This window comes from Mucor mucedo, assembly GCF_025094135.1.
Source record: "Mucor mucedo strain NRRL 3635 chromosome Unknown EV154scaffold_159, whole genome shotgun sequence".
NCBI lineage: Eukaryota > Fungi > Mucoromycota > Mucoromycetes > Mucorales > Mucoraceae > Mucor > Mucor mucedo.
In genome coordinates this window covers 1-22,247 of record NW_026252443.1, presented here as the reverse complement: position 1 = coordinate 22,247, position 22,247 = coordinate 1, and the positions used below count along the sequence as shown (strand labels likewise).

General features: G+C 37.4%; 2 protein-coding genes across 2 annotated transcripts; both read right to left on the bottom strand.

Annotated features, from left to right (window-relative positions):
- Positions 1–1,105: 1,105 nt before the first annotated feature.
- Positions 1,106–6,258, bottom strand: EV154DRAFT_526892 (uncharacterized protein). The gene is made up of 15 exons (XM_051603438.1): positions 6,019–6,258; positions 5,847–5,960; positions 5,713–5,784; positions 5,098–5,657; positions 5,010–5,069; positions 4,136–4,462; positions 3,651–3,683; positions 3,203–3,602; positions 3,006–3,171; positions 2,841–2,971; positions 2,766–2,815; positions 2,612–2,716; positions 1,767–1,822; positions 1,541–1,642; positions 1,106–1,492 (listed from the first exon to the last, which is right to left on the bottom strand). The coding sequence occupies exons 1-15, from the start codon at positions 6,042–6,044 to the stop codon at positions 1,205–1,207; spliced, it is 2,490 nt and encodes an 829-aa protein (XP_051452046.1). The 5' UTR covers positions 6,045–6,258; the 3' UTR covers positions 1,106–1,204.
- Positions 6,259–13,622: 7,364 nt separating this feature from the next.
- On the bottom strand, positions 13,623–14,141 carry EV154DRAFT_555947 (uncharacterized protein; the record flags this gene model as incomplete). Its single annotated transcript, XM_051605316.1, has 2 exons — positions 13,807–14,141; positions 13,623–13,746 (listed from the first exon to the last, which is right to left on the bottom strand). The coding sequence occupies exons 1-2, from the start codon at positions 14,019–14,021 to the stop codon at positions 13,623–13,625; spliced, it is 339 nt and encodes a 112-aa protein (XP_051452045.1). The 5' UTR covers positions 14,022–14,141.
- Positions 14,142–22,247: the final 8,106 nt, after the last annotated feature.

Below are 22,247 nucleotides of genomic sequence, written 5' to 3'. Positions count from 1 at the left end.
CCTCGTTGACCATCACGTTTTTTCTGTGCTTGCATTTCTACAATTTATATTATATATTAACCTTGGAAACGCATTTCCTATTCGTAACTTACAGAAATTCTTCTTCCCTTTCTTGTACTTTTCTTATTTTTTAAAAGCTTTGCTGCGGGAGATTGCTTTTCGTTATCCTGCTTACGGCGAAAGACATTTCTGATCTTGTTTTGAAGATCGTTGTAGGTAATGGATTCCGTCCAGTTCCTTTTGGTTGACAATGTGATTTGAGCACCAACAAAATCGATAATATTTTTAGTTATACGGGTGTTCTCTACCGTCGTAAATGGCTTGGATAGGTTCCACTCCAGATTACCAACCTTTTGGTTAGCAATGGACGTTTTAATCCAAGCCTATAATTAAAAAGTTAGATTAGATATATGAACGGTTCTCACTATTCTTGGTGACATACCGACAAACTATTGTATAGTGCACCCCCTATTTGGAAAGGAGGTACACTTTCATTAGTCAATGCGGCGGGGCTAGCTGAGTAAACAGCAGCTTCACCGGAAAGAATAGACAATATTTTGTCAATTTTATCTTCCACCATGTCAAGTCGTGCCCTCAAAATTTCTCCGGTAACCGACGAGATGGAGCTACTACGACTTCTAGTTGCTCTGTTAGGCAAAGGAGAATATCTTGATGAGGGGTTGGTAGGTCTATTCATATTTAGAATTAAGTAATTTCCGGATGAAAAAGGTGAAATAATCATATATACACAGATGAGTTCTCATTCAATATAATGTTTTTTTTTTTTGTTATATTCCAATTGGGACCGAAACTGTGGTACCTGACTAGTATAAATGGACATTCAATTTTTAGAGTTTAACGTGCTTTTTATTTACAAACATACTATCAACCAGTTGAAAACTTTAAATTCTGCACCAAAAAGTAAATTCCCGCTTCAGAATTTTTTTTTTTTAAAAAAAAAAAATAAAACTTTGCGATTGGGCGAAAAAACAAAATACGTGATTGAAGGCCAGATGTTATGAAATAAACAACTGAATGAAGGTTTTGTGCACCTTGAAAACTACTTTAGCGTCTTTTATGGGGGGTCAGGATAGCGATTCGTGCAGCTAAGCATTTTTATTGGATAACAAAATGGAAGAGACTTTTTTTTTTTTTTTTTGAAAAAATGACATGTAAAAAAAAAAAACAAAATGATTAGTTTCTTTCATTTTCTAAAAATTTTGAAATAACGATTGGTGTTATGGAGCCACCAGAAAGTACCGAACTTGCACCTGTTGATAAGAGAATACTTGACAGTATCAATCTCAGTTTCCTGAGACATGTCAAGTAATTCCACCACAGTCAGTTTATACTTCAGCAAGTCCAAGATTTCTCCAGTTTTCTTAGTGAGGAGATTATCACTTTCGTCAGCTTGATAGACAGAAATGAGGCTACTGTCATCGTGAATCACGAAAGCTGGCATGGAAACAAGTTCATACACCTCAACAATAGCCTGATCGCCGCGAAGTTTTTACCAACTTTTCCCAAGCAGACGACGCACCCCAAGAGAATCCAAGTCAACATCGAGAATAGCCGTCATGTTCAAAGCAATCTTCTTTCCAGCAATATATTCAGTACTGCCGAATTCCCGATTAGCAGAATACTACATGTCCTCACTGTACCTATCGAATGAGTCTTTAAACGATTACACTGTGGTATTTGACAAAAATATTACAATGAAAAAGTAATGAGAAAAAAGTATATTTTTATTAGAGGTAAAAATAGACTAAAAGAACTCTGCTGCGATGAAATAATTGATCCTTTTTATATTGAACAACTTCCCCTGGTAGTTGTGTTGAGTCAACCATTCTAGTCTTGTAATAAATCTATACTCAGTTTCCCGCCTTACATTAAATGAATTCTACTCGTTAGAATTGATTTCAAATAACGTCACCCAGAATCAACCGATCTGGGACACTCTTATTGTTCTGTTTAAAATACGGAACTCCAGTAAGATATTGTGTAACGGTGGCTAGTTAAAAGATGCATAAGGTTTTTGTGTTTAATTGGCTGTGGTAGAACATGTAGTTATGTCTGATCATTTATCCATTCTGTTGATTATTTTTATCTAAGACATGGGTAAATATGTGATCCTAAATATAGAACATCTTATCGATGTTTGTATATTTAGTTGTAGAAAATAGGCATCCAAATATTCCATGCACTACTTCTCTTATACACTTACAGTCGTATAAGTTGTGTTTATCAATATATAAGTAAATGAACCATTTATAGAAATAGCTGTTCTATTCTCTCTATGGGTAGCTAATCCATTGAGAGAACTATTAATATTAAGTTTCTCTTTCTTATATTTCTTGATTTGATCGGAGAAGCTTCTCTTCCCGATCGGTGATATCGTAATTCAGTGGTATAGAATTCTATATCTAACTGTCATTCGTATATCGATTTTAAGCCAATCATGCAATCTTTTTATATAGAAATATGTACTCATAGTAGGAGTCGTTGTGTAGCAGTATACAGGTGTATGCTGTTACTCAATATTAAAGGATGTTTTTATTCCATGTTTTTATTATTTATTCGATTTATTTGCTTATTCTCAAATAAATCATACCCAAATACGACATACACAATGGACCACCAGTTTTTGGCGTATGGAATCGTAGCACCATTAGATTGTTCACCAGAAAGACCATAGATCTCTTCAGAAGTAGTTTGACTGGGCACTGATGCAGTTGTCGTTGCTGTTGCTGGCTCTCCACGAGTACCCTGTCTGTTACGAACACGTATCGAGAAATCAGTACTATCCGAGTCATCGCTTGGAAATAAACTCATCCAGTGACCTTTTTTCTTTTGGAACTGACATGTGTTCTTCGGCCGTGGTAGTTCTATTAGGATCAAAAGCATCAGCATGTCGACACCAGAAGCATTTTCTACACGGATAAGTAGCTGTTGAAGCTTTCAAACAAGAAACCTCGGCATGACGAGGATTGTCAGCCTTGATAAACAAAAAGAGGAGCAACAACAAAGACTTCTTCCTTGAGAATAGCATCAAACATCGGCAGACCAGTTTCCAGCTTCTTCAAATCGGGGACAGGGGAAGACAACTGTTCCATAGCAGTATGACGATTTGATTCACATATAAAAAATTGATTCAAATAATGATTGGCAACACTAAGAGAAACAGCGGCCGGGATTCATCGACCACGAATCGAAACAATTCCATTTTGATGTAGAATTAGCATTGGTATCATCAGAGAAAAGGTTGTACGGAATTACTCTAACGACCTGGTAGTTTGGCGAATTGGGATTTATGCTTCTTATACGTGATCTAATGGGCAGTGGACGTTTGTACTTATTACCAGTATCAATCATGTCATGATGAGCGCGAATCAATCGAGTATTAGCAACAACATCTCTAGAACAAAGATAATCGTCACCATTTATTTGTTGTAAGCTGGTAAATGCATCGAAGGATTCATGTTCGGCACGAAAGACATTATTGATGTCAAGGTCGGTTATGGGACAGTGGAGAAGGATGTGGTATAAACAGCATATTTCAAGATTATTATCGGATTTAATTGGATACAAATCAACGTTCACAACTTTTGATATTTAAAATATCTTGGCCAATTTGAAATAATGGCGATCACGAAGAGGAATATTGCTCTCAGACAGCAAAGAGACTTTATCCGATGTTGTGTTTTAAGGTAAAGTAAAATTATAAAAAGACTATATGAGTAGTTTGAGACTGTTTATAAGATTGTCCTTTATTAATAAATGAAATATACGAATATTTATATAAAAGACTGTCTGCTGTGTTCATATCTCTAGTGCTATCTTGAAGTTATCATTGATTAACCAAAAATGTATACGATTATTACATAGTCACTAATTTAGTCTTGTTCTAATAAATGTTAAGTCTTCTTAACTCTCTTTGCTTTAAACTAAATTTTAAGTATTTCTCAGACGTACTAAATTAGACTTGTGATGTAATATCCTTATAGTCCTTACTATGACATTTATTGTTAAGCTTATATCACAAATAGTATCAGCATGGATAAATCTTTGTTAGCTCTAATATGGCTATAGCCTTGCTAGGTCACCACGTCCGATACCCAGAGTTGAAGATTTGGACCAGTAATTATCATGGGATGCTCAAACAATCTATCACAATTCCACTTTTCACCTTGACTTAGCTTGATTCGTTGGTTAGGTGTTCGATCAGGAAGATCTGACAGGAAACCAGACATACAGGGATTACCTACGAGAAGTCGCAAGTGTTCAGATACATCATTGAGAAACAAGTCAGGCTTTAATGCGACAACAACAGGAACATCGGGTGCAGAAGCAGTTGTATTCGTTGCAGCAGGATTAGTGGCAGAAGCAGAGGTAGTGGCAGGAGCAGAGGTAGAGGCAGGAGCAGGAGCAGAGGCAGGAGCAGAGGCAGGAGCAGGAGCAGAGGCTGTGATAATTTGAGTATAAAAGGGTAGAAAATAAAAGATAAAAATAAACAAGTAAAGAAATGAGACTCTTTAATCCTTTATTATAAGTTGGAGAGTTTGTCATGATAAAAATAGAGGTCCTTTTATATTAAATTATTACTTCAATTAATTTCTGCGTAGATCGAATAAACATTTCCAGAGACTGGGAATTGTTGGATTTGAAATATAAATCAGTAATGACATGAAACATAGCTTATAATTTATAGTTATGTAAGCCTATGGTTGTATGTCCGGAATTTCCAGCAGAGAAATCATTTATCCATTTAGCAATATGTGCGATGATTGGATTACTTGATTACTCATCGTAGGTGCTAGAAGGAACCGCAGTAAATCAGCTAACCGGGGTCCAATGTAGGGTATGATTTCCAGTTAGAAGATTATGAGAACTGGTACTGTGTCTGTTATAATATATGAAGTATATTATAACTCAAGACAGATTAAATAGTAATTGTATTCGATTTATTTAGGCGTCAAATACGACAGAGGCGTCAGCTGCTGTAGCAATACCAGATGCGCTAGTTGATGTGACAGGTTCAGTAGGTTCGACAAGAAGTCCGCCGTTATCATCTTTCGCACAATGGAAAAAAAGGTATACAACTTTTCTTGGATTTGTGAAATCTGGAAACGCGGTGGGGAGTGGGATAACCACGGAAATCATAAATAACATCAGAAGGATCCAAAGCTAGTTGAGCTCTGTACTCTTTGATTGCAATTTCAGCCATATATTTACCAAAATCAAGAACTGATTTGATTTCGACTTCTGAATACTTAAAGCTACCAGACTTGAAGAAAAGAAGGGCATGTATTATGTATTCATTTTCGAAAGGATGTGCTGGATTGTCGTTGACATCACCACTCAAATCAAGATATTCATCATTACCATCATTACCATCATCACCATCATTACCATTAGAGCCGTTGTTGACGTCGTTAACAGGAACGGGAGGTTCATTAGATTCGCTATCATCATCAGATTCCCCTCCGTTGTTAAAATCATTGTTAAAATGGTCAAAGGCATTACCACCATCGAATTCTTCTTCACCATTATGACGCCCATCATCATCACCGTCACCATCATAATCATCATATTGATTTTCATCAAATTCATTTGCAGGTTCAGACAATGGTTCGGCAGTGCGTTCAGGTTGGATTGGTCTAATGTATATTGGTAAGTAATATGAATATATTTAACAGTCTTAAATAACTTTACCTTTCAATGGACTCCATATCAGAACTACGAGATTCGCTTAGCGGGATAGTAGGTCGTTCGTCAGAGGTATTCCTAAAAATAATAATGATAAGTACAAACTGACTATTTTTATATTAATGAAGACGCTCACTTACTGTTGTTGGATGTCATTGGCAGGTAGTGATCCTTGATTGGACTGAATCGCCTCCAGAAGTTCTAAGTGGTGTCCTGATCTTTGATGCACTTTAAAAGAATGTCGATTAATTGTACTGTATTTGGACAACACACGTTTGCTTCTGAGGCGGTTAAGCAGGTTTTGCACGGAACTTATTTGTTCCAGGTGTTTTTTTCATAGTGTTTTAAAATTAAAGTAAGTTGTCTATAATAAAATAAAGAATTTTGATAAAGTGCACTCTGTGGATTGTGTTTGGTTTATATACCGTTCAGATAAAAATGTGTTTAATGCTTAGCTTATGCGGACATAAGCTGTCAATTTGATTGGTGCAATAGTTTACAAACGTCATTGCGGAAAGATATTTTGTCACGCAACCTAACTTTCTTAGGTCGCTTTTCTTTCTCTTACGTATTTTTTTTTAACCGTGGCGTGTCTTCACAAACGCGTGATTATTGCTTGTAATATTATGATGCTTATGAACAATGGTATTTCATAAAAAATCTGCATTAACAATACTATCATCAGGCATTCTACTAATTCTTCTCTCATAGTCAGTTTAATCAAAGTCAAACGCGAAAAAGGTAGCTATTTCATGACTTATGGAATAATATAATCTTCTATCCCCTTTTACTTTCAAGATGTGTATCTATAAAGGTATACTTTACTCGGTACTGTGCTTCCCTGTAATAATATATCACTAACAACGCCTTTTTATTTTTTAGAGGCTCTTTTCTCTTTGAAATACCGTAAGTAATATCTTGGTGATTATTTTACATCCTAAACTAATACATAACGCGTTTCATTTGGCAATAGAAATATCGCGTAAAGCTTCATACAAGGTACTATAATTTTAACATTAATCATTATCCGTTTTACTAAACACATTATTCACTTTATAAATTAGCTCGTGATACTGCTTAAGCACGGATAAAATGTAAGTACAACATCTACCACAGACACTTGAATATCACATTAATACCTTTTTCGTAGCTTCAGCTCAAACAGAATCAGTTTTGCGTGGGTTTTCTAGCTTGAATTCACTGTCTGCTATACGTGTCATACGTGGCCTGTCTGGGCTACGTGGTCTGCCCTGTATGTCAAGGCTGAATAGCCTGCCTGGTCGGCCTGCGTAGCCCCGAGGGGCAAACAGGCGCTTTTTGCCGGATTCTAATTTTGTGGGCCAATTTTTTATATAAATAAATTTCGTTTTTTAAGGCAATTTTTAAAAAAAAAAACTGTTTTCATATTTTATATTTGTATTTTATTGCTTTGTTTGTACAGCAAGGAAACGTAAACATAACAACAAAACCAAAATGGAAATACTTTTGAAAACTATTTTTAATTTTTTTTTGGGAAAAAAATGGTCTTGAAATTTTAAAGTTTACACCTGGTTGAGTAATAATATATTAAGCTTTAAGTTTAAGATACATGAGATCATTCATGTTTAAGTTATCTGTTTAGCCACGATTTGCATCGTTTGTTTATTTGATGAGTTGCATAATGTACAAAGTTTGAAGTTCCACAAAAAAAAATAACGATTGTCATCGGAGAACGTGATGTTTGCATAACTTTAAATAGTTGCTTGCAGCTTACATCACAAAATGTGTTACTACAAGATTTAAAGTCAACCCATCCCCCCACTATATTCAAGTTAAGCAAACTCGATTTTCGATTCTTACACAGTATTGTTTCACCCGACAGAAATCTCTTTTTCGGATTAATGTCAATTATTTGGTAGGTATTGACCCAACCGATACCAAAACCGAGACATAATCGACTGCACGAAATTAATCTTTTAACTATGTGCATATACGTTAAGAGCGTTAGAAACACGTTGGGGTTATTAATAGAAGGTCCTCTTGAAGCTACTAACAGAGCCAGCATCGTTAATAGACACACATATTACATTGGGAAATAAGGTTACCATAAATTCATATTATTTTTTTTTACGTGAGTTTAAGAAGAAAGAAAGGAAGAAAATGTAAATAAATATTGGGTTTACGCCAGTTTTATTAGATTTTGTAACCTAAAATCCGAATTCTATTTAGTGTATCAGATAGACAACTTATCTCTGCTTTACAAAGGTACTACCCCAGAACATATTCCGGTTCCCACGAGCTTGTCAGCACAAGTAATGGTGTAGTCAATAGCCCCTTCGGACCTGGTTTGATGATATTGTGTATATCTCCTTTTTTCAAAGATCATATCAACGAGCCCAAAAGAGGCAGTAACTATGTTTTGTTTTTTGCATCCCACCTAAAGTAAGATTGTTTGTTTATCATCATTATTTAGTTGTACAGACAATTTGTTTTAAACTTTTATGGCCGCTACCACAATTTAATGAGTCAACTTTATGTCGGTTCCAACATCTTCTTTTCGAGACCATATTTGATTGTGTGAATGATTTTCTTGTCTTAATTGATGTGGTTGAATCACATGGAGTGGTAGATCACAACAGGCTCAAGCCAAAGGTAGTCTTACGTCGCCCTGGTAAACAAAAGTATGTTGTTTGTCGTTTCAAAGATATCGTTTGTACCGTAGGCCTTGTCCGATACCCCATGGCTGTAAAATAGTTACACAGTCATATAGCATCACTTTCAGGGACCTGCTATACTTGAAGATGAGGGAACGCGAGTAATCTTTAAGAAATTTAGAAATGAAAATAAAAATAAAAATAAACGTGGACAAAATGACGTGAATGAATCTCAAACGCTGAGCAAAAGCCTGGTTGAGAATAGAAAAATTGTGACACCAGAATCGATTAACAAATCTGCAATCAACACTTGTTGAATATTTTACCAAAGATGCTGGCCAGCAGCAATACGTTTTTATATATATAAAAAAAAGGTCAACAAAGTTGTTTACAACAAACAACAAATACGCCATAGTGCACGCTCTATTGACTTTTTCTTTTAAATGTCTTTCTACACATTCAGGAAAAGCCAATGCAGCCTTAGTTTTGAATTCCAGATTTTTGGATCCATGCATCAAGAGATTGACAAAATTGTCTCAACGTTTCGTCCCGATCTTAGCCCTCAGCTTCGATGGGATTGTACTAAGAATATAGCTAAAACAGTTCCTCGTAAAACTGGCCGTCATCATGCTAATTAGCGTAAAAAACATTTAGACGTGTTACAGTTAAAATGAACCTCGATCTTCAATAATTCGTCACTGACTACAGCTACCCTACAATTCGAACTTTCCAAAGTAGAATCAATAATTTAGGGGCTGCAAGAAGAAATGTCTACCAATGACTCTTCACGAGCACAAAAATTTTGGTAAATCTTCGCCTTATTTTATGAAACGCTCTATAACTACTCGCCTTACCAAAAGTTTCATTCCGGAATTACTACATCCAATTACATCAGCATCCTGTACAACTCCAGCAGCTCCGACCAATGCAGCTCACTCACTCCTTAGTAACACCCTTTTTGTCTCACCGGGACATTAAATAAATTTCGAAAGACTGCTGCGCTGCCTTTCCCTACAAAAAAAAAGTGTTCCTTTGGAATCCAAAAGCCAACATGGGATTTGATGGCGTCAAAACCCTTGGGGAACTGAGTTTTAATTAAAAGAAGGTAACAAAAGATTGTAAGCTCAACCAGTTTCACGTAAATTAGAAGGGGCTAATTGAGCTTGTTACCAATTTTATACCCCTCCACTTTTTTTATGTGTGTACGCAAAAGCGTTATGGGTATATAATGTTTTCAATTAGGATCCACTAATTGCTTTTTCAGCACATACACCTTTTTCATGACTATCTATATGAAGTTAGAGTACTCATTTATTCCTTTAAAATGAATTAATTATTGATATGGGACGGTACATCACACACCTGAAATACTAAAGATAAAAAAAAAGACAGAAACTCTGACGCAGGTACAGCCATTTTTAAATTTCTGAAAATATAACTGCGATAGAAAGGTTGAACAGAAAATTTGCCAAAACTTTTGTTCATGGACAGCCAAAGCACTCGTAATGATAGCTTAAGATCTGTTTTCATGGCAGTGTCTAAAAGCTGCGTAATAATCAGACATTTTTGAGTGGGCCAGTATACCGTATACAGCACTTTCTCGTATATTCTACCTGCCGGAACGTGTAAGACATTCAGTGTTGAGATAAGTCATTTATAACTATTTTCATCCTTATAAACCTCGTCGCCGAACGTTTGACCTTTGGGTTTTGTGATACTTTTTATTTCGTTCTCAATACGCTATTAACAAGTCAGACGCAAGTTTTTTTGTTGCCATTACTACCCAAAAGATTATTTTCCGTAATGCCTTGTTAAACGTTTATTCTCAATTTAGATTGAGTTCAGGAAGCGAGAATCCCTATTTTCGGGTGTTTTTATTTTTTGTAATAGGGGCAATTACATTTGCAAATGTTCTTTTGACCTTGACGATTACTGTCTCAATGTTGGTTTTGGAGTGAGGCTTTAAAGAGATTGGTAATGATCTCTTTGGAAGCATTTGTTTGTAATGATAGCTAAGGACTGGACACTTTCAAAAGTTTCAGGTCAATATTTATTTATTTTTCAGAACAAATAAGTTGTTTTATTTTTACATAGTTCAAAGCGCCTAAGGGACAGTTACTACAGCATGTGATTTCTTAGGCACAGCCACAAAGTATCGAATTCTAAGCTGTGACTATAACACAACATATAACCGGAGGTAGAAAGTAAAATAAACCCGGTGTCTACTTTGAGAAACATCATTTTTTTCTCAACAAAATAAGGATCACGACATCAATCAAAATGGCCTTAAAGGCAATTTTTTTCCCTGGAGTTTTCAAAACGACTTTGTGTGCTAATTATAGAATGTCTATAGAAAGCTTAAAAACGTGACTTATCATTATTAGATCATTGATAAAAGAGAATTCTGTAAAAGGAAATAAATCTACAAAACACGAAAATAATTACTGCATCGTAAATCCTTCAAATGCTTTGTCCTTTTTACCAAAGGGCTAACTGACCTCCTGTCAAAATAACTTGCATAAATAACAGCAAGAGCCATTATCTGGATTCAATTATTAAGTCTTTCAAGGTTTAAATTGAATGATCCCCTCTTGTCCCGCACATATTCAGTTAATGAAACAATTTAGAGAAAACAAATCAAACACATTCTTTCTTTTTTATTTATCAAATTATTGCGGTTGTTATTAATCTATATTACACCCTCCAACGCAATTTACATTCATGAAAATTACACGCTTTTATTGGACACTCCTTTTGCATCCTCTCCGGCCACTGTAGACGTACATCTTTTTTTTTTTCATTCGTACCCCCATTACTTATTCAACAAGTGATTTTCTTATCTCTTATTATCCTCGTATCATCAAGTCGAAATGTACCTTTATCTGTTGGTATAGCACACCCTTTACCTACTAAGTATTATTTTTGTGTGTATGTGTTGCAATCTTCTGTCTTTCGTGTTCTACATCCACTCTCGTATAAATCCGCTGCTTTTGGTTGCATTTGCGGAATGTTTGAACTATCCAACAATTTTTGACATAGACTTTTCTTCGTCACCTTTGGGGATTAGACCTATTGTACGGTGTACTGTTAATATATTTGTCGTAAAAGGGAGATCGACATTCAATTTATGATCCTCAATAATTTTCCGTCATCTTCTTCATGTCTAGGACAGACTATAACGTTGACCCATAATTCCAATTCGTCCCTTGGAATCCTTTACAAAAACGTGACAGTATCTAACATGAGACTTTGACTTCAATTTGTTGCAGTTATACGCTTTCTCGTCTCAAGAACAAGTAGCAAAAAACAAATCAAAGCAAAGGACAAATACCTAATAAACGGTGGAAAATGTTTTAAGCTATGAGAACCTAAAAACGAAGCAGAACAGAAAGAATCGGAACCCCCATGCAAGCATATTTACCTGTTTATCCTAGTTATCCTAGTTTTCAAAGGTGCCATGACATTGGACATCTTTCTACAATGTTTCCTGAAAGAATGTGGGAAAATAAAAGACGTGCTTTTCTTTTGTTGGCGCTTAAATAGAGAAGTCACAATTGACATCAGGCAATCTTCAAAAAATATTTTCCGCTTTTGCAAAAACTTGGTTCTACGCAGAAATAACGAACACAGAAGCACTTAGTGGCCTTAACACGATTGACTGTCAGTCGTAAAGGCGAAAACTGTTAACTTACACCGACGTTGGTTTAAATACGGTCTGGCGTGCTCTCTTGCGATGATGGTCATTCCTAGCTGTTTTTTGGGTGGTGTACAAAAATAGAAGGAAGCGCAGCGTTTAAATTTCAACCCATGTCACTCCTCATGCTGCGATCGATAAAGGCACTTCGTTTGACTTCATGACGTGAAACGGCTTCAGCTACACCTTATGTCGTATATTCCACCTCTTCCATCTTTGGAAAGACACTTTTGGAAACTGGAAACTGTTTCTAATCATTCAACAAGAAACTATACAACATGCTTAAATCCAACAAAAGGCAAACCAACACGAGAAATAAAATGCCCCAGCACCTTTTCCGTTTCTATGGATAACAACGTTGACCAATAATTATGTCTTAAATCGACATAATTTTTCCTTCTCATTTAATTATGAAACCATCCCACAACGCATGATGGGCAGTGATCAAAAAGCAGAGATGGTACACATCAACACTGGATAAACGTTACAGCATAGCTAAATAATCAAAGCGCAGAAAGATGAAAAGTAGTTCAAATCAAATTTAGGTGGATTTCCCGCATAACGTTTGGTTTCAGCACCATCACGATCAAGTAAAATGTTATATGTACACTTATAGAATATGATTTGAATTCTTTTGATCAAGACATATGCAAGTTTATTTATCTCTTTGAAGATTATTTGTGACTATATGTTTAGATTAAATGATGGATTAGGTATTATTTTGCCGTGATATAGGAACAATAAAAATGATTTGCCCTTAATTTTGTGAATGGGGGAAATGAAAACAATAAAGGGTTTTTGGTTGTCAAGTAGTGCATGAGAGTCGTTGAACACAGAAGAGCTACCAGAATGTTCCGCATCGGATAACAGCAAAAAGTTTCCGCTGTAAACCAATTTACCTACAACAAAAAAATAATAATTGACGATGTCGGAAGTGCATTTCATTTGACACATGTCTTCATCAGCGAATACAGAGCTTGTGTATTTAAAGACTTCTGGAAAGTGATTGTCTTTACTGTTTTGCATGGAGAACAAAATAAAAAATAAACTAAAAGTGATACTGTTAGAACTTGGATACCACTTTATTATGGACGAAAAATAGAATTAAAAAACGTATTCCAAATCTATCGATGGTCTATGAGAAAAAACTATGGATATTTATATAAAGAACTGGGATAGTTCTAGGGAGAGTAGTAAGCGCCTTATTGGATCATGATGTAATAATCTGGTGATAGTAAATAATCAACACGTTTTTAATTTTAGCCCTTCCATACTGAGTATATAAATATTAGTCAGAGGGATCAACAATTATAACATCAAATGACAAGAGTAATATTTGTGCTCAGGATCTATTAATATTCTATAGTCCAGGCCCATTCGATTGTAATGCTTTTGCAGAATAAATATTTACTCGCCACAGGGATGTGCCCTATGTACAGACTCCAACGGTAGGATGAGAACAAGTGGGGTAATGCGTGATTCATGATTAACTTTTATATTTATTATCCATCCATAATGTGATGTGACAATTAACTTTATTATTATATCTATGATATCCTCAACAGTTACGTATACTACATTTACATCGTCTACCCTGCTCTTCGAAAAGTAAGCTTCTTCGTATTTTTTAGGGTATTATCAGTCTTATTTTCAAGAGATAAACCAGCGTCTTTAAAGTCTTCACACCCTTTACGTTTTTGACCATTGCATAAGCTACATCAAATGAAATCAAGTCGGGTCTTCTTGTTTTTTATAACCTCAACAACAGATAACCAGATCTTGTCTATATTCGAGTGCGCCTGTCTATAATTTATGTCTCCACTAGGCGTAACCCTGATAGATGGCTTTTCAGTGTTCCCAGAATGAGGACTAGATGGGTTCTTGCTCCAGCATACAATAAACGGGGTGTAGTCATTTTTTAGACCCATGAGTATTGTTGTTGTTCCACTCTCCGTAAAGTTTGAGACAAATTGTGAACCACAAATCATATTCAGTTATTTAGCAATCGGCTACATCTTACGTCTTAATATAATTCGGCATTTCTTAAGGAATGTATTCTTCTGTTAAAACAATGTTTTGACCTGACATTGTCTGTTGTTAGTGTACTGGGTTCAGGCAAAGAAAGAAAAAAAAACCGAAAGTGGGCAAAAAAAAAAAAAACCCCCCCCCCCGATAGTGCACTTAGCACATCACTGTCATTTTAGTCAACCGAGAAACGGATAGTGCTCTTAGTCAGTGAAAACAGCGGAGTAAGTAGCCGACCGATTCAGGCGTTGTCTAATTCCCAAGACAAAACGTGACCGAAATTTGACCTCCACTTCGTTGCGGTAATTTCGACCTCCGTTTTGCATCGGGAATTAACCATTTTTTTTTGTACTTACTTTTAGTGCTCTATCTGGACTTATTAATTGTTCTGTTTTATAATCTTAGTTATACTTCTTATAAATACTTCCAATTAAATACATAGCATTTATTTCATAGACAGAATCGATTCGATATGACCCTTTAAATAATAAAATGATGACGTATTTTTATTTATAAGACAATTAACTTCCCCCTCTATTTTGTACTAATAAACCAGAAAACGGGTTGGATGTTATTTTTATTTTGACCTTCTTTATTTTTATCTTCTTACAGCCTCTTTGTACTGGATAAGTGTACGATCGTTGTATTGTCAACATCTGCAATTATGATAGTATGAAGACCCACTTTAATTTGGTTAATAATGCCTTGTAAGTTTGATTTGTTTTTACAAATCTTCAAAACATTTTATAGTAGGGATAGGAAACAGAGTTACTAGTTTATTGTGAACCTTTGTTAGATGCGCACATGGAGTGAATGCGACTTATTTAGAGACGACTGACGATAAGTTTTTCCGAAAAGAATGATTAACTTTGAAGATGTTGAATTTATATTCATAGTTTTTATTCCTTTAACAATATATATAGAACCAATTTATTCAGAGATTGTTGTTTTATCCCATGCTAGTTGCTAATAGATAAGTTGTTTGGTTTTATGTCGAATACAATGTGGAGGTAAATGAGAACTACGAACACTACAAAAATCAGAATTGTTGAAAAAGAAATGTTACGCCTTAGGCTGGACTCGAACCTAGGCCGGTTGAGACTTTACGAAAATTAATACCGCCTCACTAAACAGCTATCTTGCCTTTGTCAGTCTTTTATTCGTAGGTATGGAGCTACTATTTAAACGCGTACTATATATAGCAGGAAGATACTACTATGAGTACAGTCGTATTTTAAGTAAGACGAAAGATGATTTTATTTATTTATGCGCATTTGGTATTTATACTGTACTATTTAATAGGGCCGAGCCGGACCAAGGACGAGATTCAATAGCCGCTGTCTTTTATAACGCGCTGGCGTTACTGGCTTAAATCTAGGACGCGTCTGTAGCTTACGCGGTATCTTTGCTATGACCTGTGGATCTTCAGGACCGACAATACCCCCTTCCGAGACCATTGAGTGTCCCCACTCATTACTAGTTGTGTCCTTGTAGTTTGTAGTTGGCTTGGCTAAAAACTTCTTTGGAGTGCCCATACTTGCTGAATTACCATGGAATTTTGCTGGCAATAGCGGTTTTGACCTGTAGGTGAAACTTGATTCCTTTGGCAATTTGAATTTTTCTTTCGGTTGACTTGGGTAGTTTGTGGGTACACAAATAGGTACTGCTACTGGAGTGGCCTTGGTTGGCATTATTTTTGTAGGTGTGACACGTTTCTTGGCCTGTTTTTGTTTTAAAAAATCGACACTACTTTGCATTTTAATTGCGTGTGGACTACCAGGTGTAACTAGTTTTTCCTTTGATGAGCTGGCTACTTGTGCTACGGGCTTTTCCTCAACTTGTGCTGCTACTGGTGCTGCTTGAGTGTGTGATATGCTGTCCTCAGTAGTTTCTCTCCTAGCTGGCTTACTCTTGGGTGATGAATGGGTCGATTCTAGACCTTGCGAGCTGGCTTCAGAAATGTGTTCATCGATGATATTGTCACCAGAAGATATACTTTCGTATCCATCTAGGATATGCTGAAAATCATTACTACCAGTAGCTCCCTTCTCTTCATCCGGTCTATACGATGATGATAGTGGATCGTATTGCTTGATGGTATCTTGCTTTACCTCGGTATTTGAATACAACTACCTCGTCCATGTTACTTGCCTCCATAGCCTCGAACCATTTTTCTTCTTCATCTTGGGTTTTTGTGTGACCCGCCCGTCTCGAAGCATCTGCTTGTTGATTCACCACTTCAGGTTTGTCCTCTGATGAATCTACCACAGGTGATTGATGGGGATGAGCTGCTGACATATTTTGGTTGCTTGGTGGTGTTGGTATTACAATTGGGTCAACATGATCTTGTTTGTTACGATTTGGCACGACAACATGGTGTCCCCCTCCTCCTCGACCACTACGTGTGGATGTAATTTCTTTGACTACCGCGCGACTAGTGGTAGGGTTGTACCAATCCTCAGTAGGTTTAGGACCCTTAGCTGGCTTAAGACGATCTTTGTGAATCAATGACTTGAGAGGTTCACCTTGAATAGTTTCCAATCTGCACGTACCATACCCATCTAAGACTTGAGTGACTATATATGGACCTTTGTAATTGGGCTCCAAACCAAATTTTCCCTCGTGAGAAACCAGCACCATATCCCCTATTTCATAGTCAATAGGTTGTACAAGAGCATCCCATCTTTGCTTATCCTTCTCGCCCATTGCCTTTAACCTGAATTCTGCTGCTGCTCGATGCTGTTCTAACGATTCTAGCTCCCTTGCGGTTAAATCTGCGATAGTGCGTGGATCATTGATTGACTCGTTGCAAATATATGGCTGATTTGGATCACTTGGGAGATTAGGTTCTCGTCCGTAGGTCAAGAAGTATGGCGAAAAACCGGTGGTCGAATGCACACGTACACGGGTAGCCCAAAGAGCAGTGTCCACATAATCATCCCAGCGATGAATGCTACCTTTGACGTATTTTCGAAGCATACCCTTGATGATTGCGTTATATCTCTCTACCTTCGAGTTTGTTCGTGGGTGAAAAGCGGAGGTAAGCTTGTGATTAACGCCCACTCGTTTCAAATATGCCTCCACTAAGCCACTGCAAAAATTCTGGCCCCGATCCGTGATAATCTCCTTTGGACAGCCAAATTTCATGACAATTTCTTTGTAGATAAAGTCTGCTACTGCTTCTTTCGATGCGACTGGTACCGCTTGAGCTACCGGCCAGTTTGTTGTGTAATCCACTGCTGTAATCAACCATTTATTTCCGTTGACAGTCAAAGGTAGCTCACCTACAAAATCGATATGCCATCTTTCAAAAGCGTGTGGTACCGGAAGAGGGTGCATTGGCTCCTGATGCTTTACAATTTTCTTGCTATTAACTTGGCATGACGGACAAGGTGCAATCCATTCCTCGACATCTCGACGCATTGTTGGCCACCAGTATCTGCCCGTGAATAGGTTCATCATAGACTTGAATGAAGCATGCCCATAATCGTCGTGATATTTCTGAACTAAATCAGCTCGTTCGGAAAAAGGTATAAACTTGGCTTCTTTTATACAAAGTTTCTTATCTGCATCTTGGACTTTGATCTTTCGGAACACCAGATTATGCTTGACTACGAACTTATCACGCTCTTTCAGTAATAGATCCTTGAGTTCAGCATCTGATGCCTTCTCCTCCCCTTTATTGATATAGAGCAAAGGCCAGTCCGCAACCATCCCCGGTGATAATCGATCCCATAATGAGTACAAATAGTCTGATTCCAAGGAACGTACTGATCCACCCTGGGTTGATACCTCAATCTCTGCTCGAGAAAGAGCATCCGCTACAATGTTGCTTGAACCGGGCTTATACTTGATGACAGGTGCATACATCTCCAATTCGCTGATCCATCGGATTAATCGTGGTGTAGGTTTTGCTTGCTGACGAAAGTAGACCAAAGGGTTATGATCCGAATATACGACATAACCTGCTTGACATCCATCTATGAAACATCTCCAAGTACGAAGCGCATGCACAATCCCAATAAGCTCACGCTCCTGGGCCGGAAATTTTTGTTCCTCCGCGGATAGCTTCTTCGATTCATACGCTACTGGATGCCATGTCGTATGTTTGCTGTCAACTGTTGCATGGATATCTTCTGTTGCTGGTTGAAGAAGCACTGCCCCAACACCAAAATCACTTGAATCCGTTTCGATAACAAAAGGGCGTGTCATATCCGGTACCTGAAGTACAGGTGCTGATGTAAGTAATTTCTTGATTTTGTCGAAACTCTTCTGGCACACCTCTGTCCAAGCTACAGCTCTCTTTTTGTGTCCTGTTCCCTTAGTCAGGTCTGTAAGCGGTGATGCAATTGAGCTGAAATTAGGTATGAATCTTCTATAATGTTGACTAAGGCCCAAAAATTGCCGTACTTGCTGTACCGTTTGAGGAATAGACCAGTCCCTTACTGCTGCTACTTTAGCTGATGAGGGTAATATGCCTTGGCCAGAGATTTCAAACCCTAAGAAAATTAATTTTTCTTTTGCAAAGTGACACTTCGCCCGGTTGACAATGAGTCCTGCACATTCAAATCTCTTTAATACCTCTTTCACATGCTCTAAATGTTCCTCTAGAGTGTTACTGTAGATAAGCACATCATCCAAGTATACGAGAGCAAATTTGTCTACGAAGTCCCCTAATAGATCATTCATCCAATTTTGAAAACTGGGCGGTGCATTGCTGAGTCCAAAGGGTAATACCAGAAATTCATATTTTCCATAACGCGTATTGAACGCAGTCTTCGGAACATCGTCTTGTTGAATTCGAATCTGATGGTATCCACTTTTTAAATCCAGACTGGTGAAGTAGCGAGCACCTTTCAATCTGTCCAAACACTCGTCAATTCTTGGCAGAGGACTAGAATTACGCAATGTAAGAGCATTAAGAGCCCGGTAATCTATGCACATTCTAAGAGTATTATCTGTCTTTTTTCTACAAAAGAGCACAGGAGCACCCCATGGTGATGAGCTAGGTTGAATTAGTCCAAGGTCTAACAGTTGTTTTAATTGTTTCTTGAGCTCATCCAGCTCCAACGGACTCATGCGAAATGCTTGTCTGTTCACTGGTTTTGCACCCTGCGTATCAATAACGTGTTGAAAACCACGGTCTGGTGGGAGTCCTGTCAGCTCATCTTTGAATACTGAAGGGAATGACTGGATAATGATAGAAGAAAAATCGTCTGCTCCTCCGCTCGTCTCGGGTTTATCAACTACATACAAAAGACACGTATCTACATCTTTTGATTTACGAAGATGGTGTACCTGCTTTGAAGATATCAAGTATTTACCAACTGCGTCATATATGCTGTTTAGTTCAACGTTGCTATTTGGTTCACCCTTGATGCTTTTATTTGGCACTATCCTATGGCCTTGAGTGTTGCTGTTACAAATAATAGAGCCATCCTCGCATGTGATATGCGCTTTATTATTCTTCAGCCAGGAGTTTCCGAGTATAACATCAAATTTTGTGGCGTACACAAAAGCAGGGACATGTGTCTTATAGCCCTGTAAATCTAGTTCAAACCACATTTGTTCATCAATGTTATCAATAGTACCACCAGCAGTTTCGACTTGACGATCCACCTGACATCGTTTGCCTTCCACCAGTTCTGCCAAACCCGGAGATATGTAGCATTCTGTGGCTCCTGTATCAATAAGTACTCGTATAGGGACGTACTTATGATTCATATAGAGTTGTACTGAAGCATCATATAGTGGGAGGTCCGTTTTTGTACGCAGAGCCGTCAACTCCGAAATGTACATCAGGTCGGACGACATGGTATCGTCCAGAACATGGATAGAAGCACAGTGATCTGTATCATGACATATGGATTTTAGCTCAAAAGGTCGTTCCCCCGTATGTATATTATTATAGGTATAACACACGTAAGGGTTCTCAAGGTTTACATCCTGACTACCATCATTCTCAATTTCACACATAGGATCAAAATAGGCGTAACGAGAATAGTTATGAGCTTTATTGTCTTCCTTTTCCATATTATCTGATATGTCCAAATCGATGAGGTTCAATGGTAAAGCAGAAGGGTGTTCACTAGAAGCAGCCTTAGTTGGTTGAAGTGCTTGGGTTAGAGGAGCTCTTGCATTGCTGTTTAGAGCACATTGCCTGGCGTAATGACCCACGTTACCACATGTAAAGCATTGTATGTTAGGGTTTAAGTTCGCTTGGTATTGTTGTCCACCACCATGATACCCTCCACGATAACCTTGAGTACCCCGGCCACGGCCACGACCACGACCACCTCTGTAGTTATTGCTACCTCGATTGTACTGTCCTTGATTGGCACCACGACTGTTTTGATAAGTGTTGTGATCGAGCTTATATACAGATATAACTCTATCATCAATTCTTTCTTTCTTATTTGATAACCTTTCTATAAATCATTATTGCATTACTCTTTAAATCAAATACATGCTATTACACTTTATTTACTACGCATTGATTACTCATCAACATATAGAAAACAATAGTCATACATTTATTCCAGATAATACAATCCAATGATATGATCGCTCGTCAATAACAAGATTCTCGAAGGTACCATGAGATGCTCGATCTTTAATTGACAATACGCCTATTGTATATTTGACAGGTTTCACTTTAATGATTGATATTCAGCCAGCCCTGAATATGTATATAAAGAACCCAATTTATTGTATAATAAAGACTTGAGTTTATTTTTGCAGTTTGATAATTTTACTTCGTCAAATTTCTTTATTTTTATTCTTAATTCGTTGCTTTATCTCTCGAATTTCTCAATAAGAGTTGATGCGACGATTCTGTTGAATAGCATCAAGATCCATTGGATCATATTGAGATGATGATGATGCTTTATGTTGACCATGTGTTACAAATACACGTGCGCCAGCGTAGTTCGTTGCAATAGAGTAGAATTGTCCGATGGTTCTTGTTCGTCGATCAATATTTCTTAGTTCGGCTCTAAGACCATCTGATTCCACCCCCCTCATGAACTTATCACATTTTTCATCGTCCGTTAGATCCGGTAAAGATAGGCAAATATCCATGAACGCATTAACGTAACCTTCCATGTCACCGGTTTGTCTAATGCTTGCAAGTTGATCACGGTAGATGAGATCGGCATTTGTGGGCCTAAACTCGGTTACCAAAAGCGCCTTGAAAGTATCCCAGTCCTCGACCGCAGGAGTCAGTTGACTATGCCATAGTTCAGCTCGGCCACGAAGAAGTGTCGTTGCGTACTTGTAAACTGTGGTAGTGTTCCACGTAAAAAATTCGCCATATTTTTCAACACCCCTAGTCCAAGCGTCAATAATATTTGCGTTACGCGTACCATCATACGTGTCTGGCTCCGTGACTTTTGCTTGTCTTGTTGATTGGTTCAGAAAAAATTCACGTGTCATTTTCTGATTCTCTAAAGTTGCTGCGGTAAGCTGAATAAAACAGTTTTCCATGGTCGAGAACGAGCTGCCTGTCTCTTGTGCCCTTGGATTACTGCTACTTGCGTTTTGCGTATTGTTGTTGTCCATTATAGTCGAAATGAGTAATAAGACAAACGAAAAATAAAATAAAATAAAAGGATAAAAAAGTGTGGGTAAAACTCTCTGCACCGATTAAAGTGTCGTCAAATTTATCTGTCTGATAAATCCCCAAAGTTTCCTTGACTATTGCTCTTGAATGTTTCTCTCAATGTTCGGAATGACTTGCAATCTTGTAATAAAACTTGTACGTATTGGACACCTTTTCTTCTAAGTTTCCTGACCAATTTATCAGTGTGATAAATTCAGCCAAAAGAGTAAGATACGGCGTCCTGGTGCTACCAGTTGTCAGTCTTTTATTCGTAGGTATGGAGCTACTATTTAAACGCGTACTATATATAGCAGGAAGATACTACTATGAGTACAGTCGTATTTTAAGTAAGACGAAAGATCATTTTATTTATTTATGCGCATTTGGTATTTATACTGTACTATTTAATAGGGCCAAGCCGGACCAAGGACGAGATTCAATAGCCGCTGTCTTTTATAACGCGCTGGCGTTACTGGCTTAAATCTAGGACGCGTCTGTAGCTTCACTACAGATTTTCAACTGGTCCAAAATCCTTTGTTGTCGCACAAGTATGACCAATTACGAGCGGATACATAGGTTAGCTATATTG